Source organism: Aedes albopictus, chromosome 3 (genome assembly GCF_035046485.1).
Source record: "Aedes albopictus strain Foshan chromosome 3, AalbF5, whole genome shotgun sequence".
NCBI lineage: Eukaryota > Metazoa > Arthropoda > Insecta > Diptera > Culicidae > Aedes > Aedes albopictus.
In genome coordinates, this window is record NC_085138.1 from 220,410,963 (window position 1) to 220,423,268 (window position 12,306).

At 39.9% G+C, this 12,306-nt stretch overlaps 1 protein-coding gene and 1 long non-coding RNA gene across 2 annotated transcripts in view; one reads left to right on the forward strand and one right to left on the reverse strand.

The window, feature by feature from the left end:
- The window catches only part of LOC134291353 (uncharacterized), a 33,106-nt gene extending 20,828 nt beyond the window's left edge, over nt 1-12,278 (reverse strand). The window contains exon 1 of the long non-coding RNA XR_009999045.1: nt 11,021-12,278. This is a non-coding gene — a long non-coding RNA (uncharacterized LOC134291353). The remainder of the gene's footprint in view (nt 1-11,020) is intronic.
- The window catches only part of LOC109417145 (NACHT and WD repeat domain-containing protein 2), a 41,177-nt gene that overhangs the window by 27,485 nt on the left and 1,386 nt on the right, over nt 1-12,306 (forward strand). The window contains exons 11-14 of the mRNA XM_019691267.3: nt 1,728-1,957; nt 2,188-2,375; nt 2,439-2,752; nt 2,810-3,028. Of these exons, the coding sequence (XP_019546812.3) occupies nt 1,728-1,957; nt 2,188-2,375; nt 2,439-2,752; nt 2,810-3,028 (951 nt within the window). The remainder of the gene's footprint in view (nt 1-1,727; nt 1,958-2,187; nt 2,376-2,438; nt 2,753-2,809; nt 3,029-12,306) is intronic.

Below are 12,306 nucleotides of genomic sequence, written 5' to 3' on the forward strand. Positions count from 1 at the left end.
TATCGAGCACGATTGTTGTCCATTACGTCAACGCTCACTACTTCGGAACGGGAGAGATCTCAATTAGAAGGTCGTGCACACTGGTATAATGTATAATAAGCACGCACGACATTGGAGCTGAAGGGGGGGGGGGGGTCTAGCTACGCGCAAGCGTAAAAGGAGAGCTTATCATCGTTCCTCAGCCCCAAATGTTTGACGGAGAGCTAGATAGTGGGATCACCTGTCCTAATCATCGCCTGCTGCTCCGACTTCCGGTTGTTCACAACAACTACCTTAGTTTTGAGGTGAGCCAATCCCTGTTTCCTGAACCCCACTTCACAGCGATCGAGTTACATTGTCAGCGATGTTGATGGTGATCACGCCCACTGGGAACTTCAACACCAACACCTCGAAGGACTTAGGGCTCGAAAGAGGGTGGCGTGAGCGATCCCCGGTCAAGCCACAGACTTTTTTGTAATAAATTTTTATTACTTTCTTGGCCATAGAGTATTTTCGTGCCTACCACATAATATACACATGGAAACTCCAGTGTCATCATTTTCTTCTGGTGCTAGCTGATATGGCCTGAACCTTTAGAAGGTCAAATCGCGTTGCACGCAAGTATTAGTTCATGGTGCTTGCATCACAGTTTGGCGCGGGCGTGGTGGTTGACCCTGTTCGCTTTCCAGGGACAAGAAGCGTTATAAGGACCACCTGGAAGCTGGCTAAGCGCCAGCATGCTACCTTGGTTTACTCGATAACCTTGATAGTGCGATGTGCACTGCACATACCTCTCTCCGGCGCAATGCCTTCTTGGTGGTTCCGGAGAGACGAAGAATTTGGCGGCAAAGAGAATGTTGTTTCGTGGATCGGGAAAAAGGTAGTCCTGGCTTCTACTTTGCTTCTCATCACCTTTAGGTCCTCCGAGTACTTTGACTCGTCGGTCTTGAAGATGAGAGTGTAGTTCTTATCTTGCTAACTGGCAACCACACTACATGACCTTTTTTTCGACTTCTTCTGGCCACTGACGCCCTCACTCTGACCCGCCATAACCTACGGTGGCTGACCTGACACCCTACACAAGTTCGCAGTCCCCTGCTTCTTTCAACCTGAGATGGTCCGGCATTCTCAGGCCCATCCAATTCGAACTCATCCCCGACTACGGGCTTTGTAGTCGTTTTGCTTCGAGTTTAACACTCACCTGGCCTTGCGAGTGTCACCGAGTGGCTCACCTTCCGATATCTGCCTCGCACGCCTCTGAGAGATGCTAGATAGACCAGAGCCCTACATTAAGGGCATATGAGATGGAATTCAAAGGTGGCTGCCATAATGTCTACCATCTTGTAGCCTTGATTTTGTACAGCAATCCTCCTTGAATAAATGTATGACTCGTGCTATAAAAAATCTTCATTTCACATCTCATTGCATAAATAACTATAATGCAAAACTATATTTTATATCATATACAGAAACTGAAATCAATTCTTAGGCATCTAATAATTAATACCCGCTATGCATAGGCACTCTCAAAAATTGTTGGACATCTAAGAATCGAAGTAAATGGAAAGATGCGATGAAGAGCATGGCGTAACGCATCCAGTCAAACAAATTGAAAAGTCGTGCGTTTATATCCCACCAGAACTCAGAGATTGGTTTCATTTTGCTTAGCATTTTGACTTCATTATGCGCCTCTGAGTGGTTCGCAAATAAGGGTTTTTTTCTGAAAAACAATCTTTTCCTCCCACTAGGGCTGCCGCTTACACAAACAACAGTCAGAGCGTGCTGCTCAACATGCTGTCCAGCGAGTTCTCGATCATAGAAAACCCATTCGATGAGGAAGAATCCATTACCGGACTATACCTGCTAAACAAGAACCTTTTCCTACATACGAAACTGCGCTACGCCTATTACGACATGCGAGGAGCTTTGATCGAGAAACAGAAACTCGAGGATGTTACAGATGAGTGGGAACTGTTATGTAAGCAATGATCAACTTTTTTTTATAATGCATTCAACCCTCCTAAGATGTTACGCTAGGCACACCAATATACGTAGCATAGTACACGTTCAACGAGCTTGTCTAGGTCATTTTCACCCCATCATCTAGGGTTACTAGGTTACTAGGGTTAAGAAGCAGATGTAGGGGTGAAGGCTTCTAAGAAAGCCCTAGATTTAATATAAATGCAACATCATTTAATTCATTCACAGTTATGGAATTTGTGTCCTTCACTGATTTCTTCGCAATATTGTGGTCTGGTGCCATAAACGATACCAGACTAATGCTATACACCAGTAAAGAGAATTTAAAAATTCCCATGATTGAAATGCACAGCGTTGTCACAATGAAGAAAGACAGGAAGACGATGTATTGTTGTCATCAGGAAAATCTTTACCAGGTATTTTCATAAAGATATTCAACACTTCAGGATTCAATAGCATCAGTACAACACTACCTTCAGGTGAGCGAATTCCAGTACGAAGAAAACGAGGAGGAAAAAACAGCTGAATGGAGACACGTGCGCGATTTGCCACGCTATGAGAATGATGTCAAGGAGATGGCTCTTCAGCTCAAGATGGATCAAAACGATCGATTTCTGTTGGCCAGCACTGCCAATGGGTTCGTCGTTTGGGATTTCGACCAGGAAGATCCCATCTCTGAGGAAGCCATATATCTTGCATTACCCCATGGCGTACGCAACATTTCCACCAAGATGACCCAGTCGAATTCGGTTATGATCAGCTCCAAGGTGGATTACGCGGTTGCTGGCGTGAGGTAAGATGCTGAATATTGTTCGATTATAGAGAATATTCGTTACTTTGCATATTTTAGGAAAAGCTTATACGTTTGGTGTGTGAAAACAAAACAACTGATGAAAGTCTTGGATGCACATTTCGGGAGAATCATGCAACTTGAGGCACTCACTATTGGAACATGGAACAGTGTTATAACATCCAGCATTGATCGCTCGGTTAAAATCTGGAATATCAACAACATTTTTGAACAGGTTCATGTGATTGACAGGCATGAGCTGCAAATTGATGGAATAAGGTAAGCTTAAATTACTAGGGATAATTGTTTTGTATGAAGTTAGGCCATTTGGCCGAAGGTCATTCGGCCGAATGGTCATTGGGTCTTATCTTTGCCGTTACGTTCCCACTGCACAATGGTCCGAATCCACGTTTTAGCAGGAAAAAAAATCCGTATCTCTGTTTTCGTTAATTTTTGGCATTTGGTGTCTTCAGAGAAGTTGTTTGAATTTGTTTTCCGCATCTTTTCCAAAAATTTTTGATTAGGGTGGTCCGCGTCTTAACTCAAATCTGGAATAGAACTTTTAAATTTTAAGTCATACGCGATCGAGTTCTTCAGCAAAGTTGCAGGTAATGCTATTTCGAGCAACTTTGCCGAATACGCCGTTTATCTAGCTCTTAATTTGAACATAGTAGGTCAATTTTAAGTTTTGACTTAGGGTGAGCCACCCAAAAACGGCTTTTTCGCAATAACTTTTTTATTTGATTTTTTTCGAAGATTTGAGCTTCGGAGCATTTGAAGAGCATGTAATGACGCATATTTGTTCTGAACATTGCACGTTGCTAGGTCTTGTCATTCAAATGTTATGGGCAATTTTGACTTAAAAACAACGATGTCTTCAAATGCTTATATCTCTAGGAGCTGGTAAAATAAAAAAAGTTCTTTAAGCGGCATTTGGAAGGTCACATATAAAGCCAAATGTGGAGCAAATATTACAAGAACGTTATTTTTTAAATTGGAATAAATCGACTCCAAAAATCCCCTTAAAAAATCGAAAAACTACATATAACTCATACAATTTTAAAGATAGAGTCAAACTGTCTTCAGAAAAAATGTAGGTTTTTACCATGCCTACAAGTTTTCCATACACGAGTTTTTTGCAAAACGAGAAACAAAAGCTTGAAATTGATAATTTGATTCTTAGGGGTACATGGTATGTTTTTCTAAGAAAACAACGATTATATTCTTTATAACAAATTATCAATTTCAAGCTTTTGTTTCACGTTTTACAAAAAAGTCGTGTATGGAAAACGTGTAGGTATGGTAAAAACCCACATTTTTTCCGAAGACAGTTTGACTCTATCTTTAAAATTGTATGAGTTACATGTAGTTTTTCGATTTTTCAAGGGGATTTTTTGAGTCGATTTACTCCAATTTAAAAAATAACGTTCTTGTAATATTTGCTCCATATTTGGCTTTATATGTGACCTTCCAAATGCCGCTTAAAGAACTTTTTTTATTTTACCAGCTCCATGAGATATAAGCATTTGAAGACATCGTTGTTTTTAAGTCAATATAGCCCATAACTTTTGAATGACAAGACCTAGCAACATGCAATGTTCAGAATAAATATGCGTCATTATTTGCTCTTCAAATGCTCCGAAACTCGCATCTTCGAAAAAAATCAAATAAAAAAGTTATTACAAAAAAACCGTTTTGGGGGGGCTCACCCTAAGTCAAAACTTAAAATTGACCTATTATGTTCAAATTAAGAGCTAGATAAACGGCGTATTCGGCAAAGTTGCTCGAAAAAGCATTGCCTACAACTTTTCTGAAGAACTCGATCGCGTATGACTTGAAATTAAAAAAATCTTTTCCAGATTTGAGTTAGGACAAGGACCACCCTAATCAAAAATTTTTGGAAAAGATGCAACAAACAAATGCAAACAACTTCTCTGAAGACACCAAACGCCTAAAATTAACGAAAACAGAGATACGGATTTTTTTCCTGCTAAAACGTGAATTCGGACCATTGTGACTGGGACAAAAGCTACTTCTCAGCTTATTGTTCTATGGGCAGTTCCACAGTTATTAACTGAGAGCTTCCGCTACCAATGACCATGTTGCATGTGTATATCGTGTGGCAGGAACGAAGATACACTATAACTAAAGAAGTCATATTTCCTTCACGAAATGTTTCTGGATCGACCGGGAATTGAACAACGTCACCCTCAGCATGAATTTTTCCTTCTTTTGAAAATAGGTCGTCCTTTATAGTAACGTTGCCAAAATAGTTTACCAAAATTCTTTCTTATTTTATTGTTAAAATAGTTTTTGGCAATAATTGTTGAAAAAGGTAAAAACAAAAGATCCGCTTCCAGTTTCATAACTGCTGAAATTTAATTCATCCTGATGACCATGGGCAAGCTAGGAAATCATTGTCACATAAATTCATTCATTCCCAACCATCAACCTGACTTCTACAATAGTGACCATTCGGTCTAATGATCAGTCCACCTAATGACCCTGCATTCTTTTAACAAGATCGGGTATCAGGTTAGACAGTTCACTTTCTAGCGACACGCTAATCACATGTGCCTTAATAGTAAGGGCTAGTGAAGAGATCAAACCTAGAGTTTCTGTTAACCACAAGGTCTGTTCGGGGAGTGAAGGACTTCGCTGTCTATAAACTACGTACACTCATTGTCGGCCCTTTCTGACCCTCTCTTCCCATTAACCAGAATACCAGGTGCCATGCCATGTGCGCTCTAGCTAGAGACTGATTTTTGTGCAGTAAAAAATGAGCAAGCACTCATCGTATTGGAGCAGAACTCACTCACTCACTCACGGCAACGTTGATTCAAGATTCTGCACGTATGGTATGACATTATCCGTATTAGACGTGTGCGCCGCCGCGCCGCGCCGCCGTCGCCGACGTTTTTTCCACGCCGCCGCCGCCACTCGAATCGTTCCGGCGCGCCGCTGTTCAAATTTTTCCACGCCGCCGAACAAAATTTCCCACGCCGATCAGGAAACGGCATATGTTGTTTTTCTCGTCAACAGATAAAAAAATACTGTTGCAGTATTTTATGGATGATTCTGGACTCATTGCTGCAGCATGTTTCATTAGAATCTGTAAAGTAATTTTTGAATAAATCTCTGAAGGACTTTGAACTAATCTTTGGTGGACTTCTTGAATTCTACTAGTCGAATCTTTAAAGTAATACAGAATTACTTGATTTTTTGGCGCTACATTATTGTTTGTTGGTTCTTGATGCATTTTTGAGACCTTTTATGATTTATTCGTGAAAGTTTTAGGTCGGTTAGGATCACACCTGCCAAGGGTTTTGTAACATCTTTGGTGATGAAGTTCCAATTCATTATCTTCAGGATTCTCGCTGACTTCTCTCAACTGACTGCTGACTTCACCAATGAGCATGAAAATTTATATGTGGGCATTTTTAGGGCCGGGAAAGTTTTTAACAAGGCCCGAGGCGCCTCCCTCTTTGGAAAGGGTGGCTCCCATACAAATGAATTGGCGGGGGGAGTCCCTATAGCGCACGGCATGCCTCGGTTATTTTACACATAGTGAGGCAAAAGTTCGAATTGTGGGGCAAGAGTTCGGATCATGTGGCAACTTTAGGTAAAACCCTAAAATTCTGCAAAATGTACATATTATTTCTAAAAATGATGGAATTAGTGAGAAAATTGATCGAAGTTGAAAAAAAAATGTTGTTTTATCTGAATTAGGCGGAAAACTACTAATTTTTGGCGAAGTAAATTTAACCCTGATTTGGGTTAAATCCAGATCGAACTTTAAAGTGTATTCCAATTCCAACATCAAATATTTATTGGTTTTAGGTATTCCAATTACCAAAGTGTCGAAATAGTGTGCTACGGATAGCGGAATACCACAAACACTAGATTCGAACTTTTGCCCCAGTGGTGGGGCAAGAGTTCGAATTAGATACACACATACAAAAAGTGTTGTAACTCAAAATTGAAAAGACATTTGGCGTAACTTTGTCCAGCAAAATTTTAGCTCATGGATGGTAGAAACACCACACGGTATTCATTTATTTTTATCTGCTTCTATTTCTTGAAAATATTTGAATTATCAACTAGAATCGAACTTTTGCCCCACCTTACTCTACGGTTTTAAAAAAATCTCAAGCTTTTCATGGGTAATTTGATTTCATGCAACATGTAGAGTTTGTGTATGTGTAAAAAAGTATGCTAATTTATGACTTGATGACGACATGGTAGCACCCCTCCGGGATGTCCTTCTTTGATTCCATAGGACCCCACATTTCTCCAAGAAATCCTTCGAATTTCCAGGGCTCCTCCAGGCATTTCTTTCCAGAGAGTTCTTGATGAGATTCTTCCAGGGGTTCATTGAGGATTCCCTCAGAGGTTCCCTCTGGGGTTCTTCCTGGAGTATCTCTTGAGATTCTTGAAGAAGTTCTGTCTGGGATTCCTTTAAGTGCTCTTGCGAAGAATTCTCCAGAAAGTACTTTCGCGACTTTTCCAGAGATTTTTTGTGAGATACTTTAAGAAATATCTTCTGAGATTACTTCAGGAGTTCCTAATTTCCTTCAAAATTCCTTACGAAGTTTCTCTAAAAATTGATTTCGAGACTCCTCCAGGAATCTATGATTACCCCAGTATTTTTTCTGTGATTCCTCTGGGAATTTCTTCCGTGGTTTCTTCACAATTTTCTCTAGAATTTCCTTCTGTGATTCCTCAGGGAGCTCCGTCTGAGATAATTTTGAAATTCCTTCAGAAGTTCCCTCTGGGATACTTTCTGAGATTCCTAAAATGTTCCTTAAGGAACTCCTCTCAAGATTCCTTCAGAGATTCCTTTTGGGTTTTCAAGGGATTTCCTCCGGGATTTCTACAGTAGTTCCGGGAATCCTCCAGGCATTTCAATCAAGATTCTCATTCCTTAGGAATGTATTCAGTTTTTCTTTTACTTCCAGAAGGTATTCCAGGAAAATAAGGCCGGTAATTCCAGCAATTTCACTTGGGATTTTTCCGGGATCCCTTCAGAAGTTCTCTCAGGGATTGCGTCAGGAATACTTTCCTACAGAAACTCCTTCCAAAAATTTAGTCTGGAATTCCTTCCAGACATTTCATGAGATATTCCTACCTAAGTTCCTTCTGGGGTTCCTTCAGGAATTCTTTCTGAGATCCTTACAGAAATCTTACAAAAACTTCTTTCAATATTCCTCCAAAAACATCTCCGGGATTCTTTTTAGAAGCTACTTCTGGGATTGCTTCAAAAATTCTTGGAATTTCTTCAGGTCCTGTCAGGTATTGTTTTTGGATTTTTTTCAGGAATACTTTGCAGGATCCACATCTAAAGAACTCTTTTTTGATTTCCTCCAAAAGTTCCATTTGGAATTCCTACAGATCCTTCTAGATTTTCTCCATAAGTTCATTCTGGAATCCTTTTAGATTTTTCTATTTCCCAGAGTTTATTGGGGAGTTTTCTGAACAATTCTTTTTTTTTTTATTAATGGCATTCCTCATGGAGTTCCTACAGGATTTAGTTGAGAAAATACTCAAGCAAGTTCCTTCTGGTTGTTCTCCAACAGGAGTTCCTGGAGGAATCTCATATGGAACCTTTTAGGAATCTCAAAAGAAGATTCTGAAGAAATCCTGAATTATTTAATGATTTATTCTATGATTTTTAAATTCTTATGAAAAACTTAAAAACATCTCTTGGAATAAAGTGTGCATGAACTAAAAGAGCACACTCTGAATAGTTAACCTTTGGAACAATTTTAAAATGTCACAGGTGTCACAGGAAAAGTCTTAAAAATTAAAATTCAAAAAGATTTGTTAGAAAACCTTTCGCTAGATTTTGTATTAGAAATATGAAGACATTTTTTTATTATTTAGACAATTTGTGAAAAAAATATTAAGGATTAGTTTCTGAACAAATAAATGGATGTGGAGCGGACCTGATGTGATGGTTAAAGCACGTGACTATCACGCCAAGGACCTGGGATCGACAAGGACAACTCCCGACAAACTCACGAAATGTGAATTTTACCTTCGAAAGGTAAGTAGAGCGGGGGTCCCGAGATGAACTAGCCTAGGGCTAAAAATCTCGTTGATACAAATAAAAATTGAATAAATGCTCATTAAGGAATCACGGCGAACATTCCAAAGATACTTTGAACAAATCTTTGGATTTTTTAAGGACATGGATATTAAAAATATCAATTTAAGCCACAGTAATTGTGGAGTTTTGAAATCATGCAACCGTACAATAGCATCATGTTCAGTTTCAGTCTTAGGTTATTTTGGTACCCATGTGAGACTAATACCCTTGTGGGGAGTCTACCTAAAACACTTGAATCCATAGAGGAATTAAATATCAATCGAAATAATAGAATCCTTGTAGTAATTTATCGAACAATCCTTGAAACAATCACATTTATGATACTCAAAGTATTTTTTAATGAAAACATTGGAAAAATTTCCAATCACATTTTTGGAGGGATTTTTTATGGTATGTGTATGCATAATAGAAGTTTTAAGGAAACTTCAGAGAAATTCCAGAACAACTTCCTGCTAAAATTACTTAGTAATTTCCAGGGGAAGTTGAAAAAAAAACTTAAACTTAAAAAAACGCAGATAGTTGTTTTGGAGTCTTCGGCTTTCCTGATCGGGTTCTTTGAGCGTATCAATGCGGAAATTTTTAAGTTTTATTTTTATTTTTATTCTTAATTGTTTTGTTTTGTAAGAAATGTCTAACAATCTCAAAGGAATTTCTAAAGTAATATATGCGCCATGCCAAGAATGAGGAAAACAAGAGAAGAAGGAATCGTACAAAAAAGTTTCTGGAAGACACACTAAATAAATCTCAAAGCTAAATTCCTGTGTCATTAAAAAAATCCCGAAGATTCATATAATTGATGAACTTTCATTCAGTGTAAACTTTAGAAAACCGTAGCTTTGGCACCAAGAAAAAAACAAATTCTTCCTTGTTGATTTTTTTTAAATGTAAAATAAGATCTTATTAAAAATTACAAAAAAAAATTGAATTGAACATTTTTTTTTCGTCGCGCCGGTTACGCCGCCGCCGCCGCCGCCGAATAGGGTGTTCGGCGTGACGCCGGCGTCGCCACCGCCGCTGTCTCAAATTACCATATACGCCGCCGCCGGTGAAAAGAGCTTCGGCGCACACGTCTAATCCGTATGCCCGCTGCAGGTCGTAGCGAATGAAGCAACCAGACAATGCCCAGACGCGCAGAATCTCAAACTTGATCTCGAAGCAGCGTTACCGGATAAGGTTGGATGCGAAAGTACTGCATTGTCGGGTACACGGTATGGACGAAATCGTCAAAATGAATGGTTAGAATAGCAATATAGAGAGGGTTTGGAGAAGATGAACCCACCGCAGGTGAGAATGGCGCAGGATGGGACCTAGCCAAGTATAAAACTCAATCAGTAGAGCCAAGAGCAGAAGACTCGCCTCTTTTGAGAAAAGGCGCTGCCTAGCATAATCAAAGTACGAGGAAAAGGAACTTCCGCGCTAGAAGTTATAACAGAAGTTCGCCATATCCCACAATGACTCCGTTCCGGCGTTCGGCGAGATTTCATTGACAAACACGCATGAGATGATGGACACATCTATTAGCACCTAAACGACACAGAGAATATAGACACTTGATCTGCAAATCCAAGCAGATACCGTAAGTTAGATTGTCACATTCTCCTAAAGCGAATACTTCCGTAAGATGCTGTCCAACCGGCTACGTAGACAGCCGGTCAACAGCGGATCTGATCTTCACTGTAAGGCAAATCCTCCAGAAAAGCCGATCACACCAGGAATACTCTATATACTCTAATATATACTCGAATCTTTGCCCGACTGATTTGAGATCTTTTTCCTTATGGAACTCGTGAACGGTTTCAATTTTAGGCAGATTTCCAACTCAATGAACCTGGAGGATACCGATACTGTTCAATGTATTCTCCCGAATCCTTTCTAAATCAATCTCGCTTGATCTAGGACACTTACCAAAATGAAGAGAGGAGCTTGAAATATCAATCTATCAAACAGAAACAAAAACGGAAACTAAAGAGGGTAATGTCACGGGTGAATAAAACTGCCCAAAACAATATCGATTGACTCTCAGGTCTTCAAAATTCAACAAATTTATTTATTCTCTCAAAAGCTAATTCATTCGGGTCGGGATGTATTAAAATTTACACAAAAACGGATGAGAAACACTTTCGGAAACTATCATGGGCATGAATAAAAAGGTTTCCACGTACCTGCGCAGGGTTTTCTTGAAGCGTTTTCCCGGGTTTCGACCTTCTCCTCGAGTTCACGGATCAACGTACCCTCCCTCCGTACGGCTTTCACCTAGAGAGCTTCAGCCGAACGCGATGAAATGAAATCGCTTTACCTTCGGATCCTGCGCATGACGCTTGACTACGTGCGGGGTTCGTGCTCTCAGGTCCTTTCCACCGGGGAATGTAGCGCGGGGTGGATCTAACGACGGTTTTTGACGACCGTCAGAATTGTTTGTTCGGCTTGATGGCGAACTGCACTTCCTTCCGTTTGTGAGATACAGACAATCAGGAGCCATTGCTGAACTTACTTCGTGGTAGAGACGAACAAGCCAAAGGCTGAAAGTCTCTATAATAAAGATAAATCATTCAATCAATAATTACTTCGACTTTTATGGCATATGGTTAGCCGAGACACCAGCCTTATATCGACTCGTTTCGGGAAAGCAAGAATAGCCGACGTGTCAACGCCTTATAAGGTATACCTGGAGCAGTTCTGAAGTATAAAAAACCTATATCGACATGGCCAATGATCTACACATACACAGCCATTCATTGAAAGAATCCTGGAAAATGATAGAATCGACTACTTCCATAATTTTTCGTGTCATTATCAATAATTGCAGTACATCATAGATGCATTACAAACATTAAAGCAGCCAGGCTTACTGTGCAGCGTTTTTATTTCAGCAATTAAGACAATGAGTGGGGGCAGCTCGTACCAACCGCTCAGTTCATGAAAAATAAATACGGTGAAAATCGGTGGGGGTGACGATGCTAACTAAGAAGGTTAATGCCACCCCTTGGTCCTTGGTCCTTCCTGGGATGGAACACAGGTATTTACTCCATGTCCTGGCCCTAATGCCTAGGCTTATGCGCCATTACTCGCTCTCTGAAAATAAACTAAAACGTGACCCATGACCCATGGTCATAGATTATAGAACAATATAGTGTACAAAAAGTAAATCAGACAGATCTCACCAAGTTTCATTTCGTCGGACGATCGTATCCACGCCTCGATTTCTAACATCTCTAGATTCTAACGAGCTCATCCTTAAACTTTGCCAAGTTCAAACATGACTAACGCACGCTCCAGCGCATCCATGACTTTGTCTCCTATATGACAAGCTTGGCGAATCATGAACACTAACGATGATCAGATTATGACTGAGATCATCTCTGTCCTTTACTGACATGACCCATATATTATTGACCTCGATCTGCTAATACTCAAATATAACATTATGTATTTCCATTTTTTTTCCCCA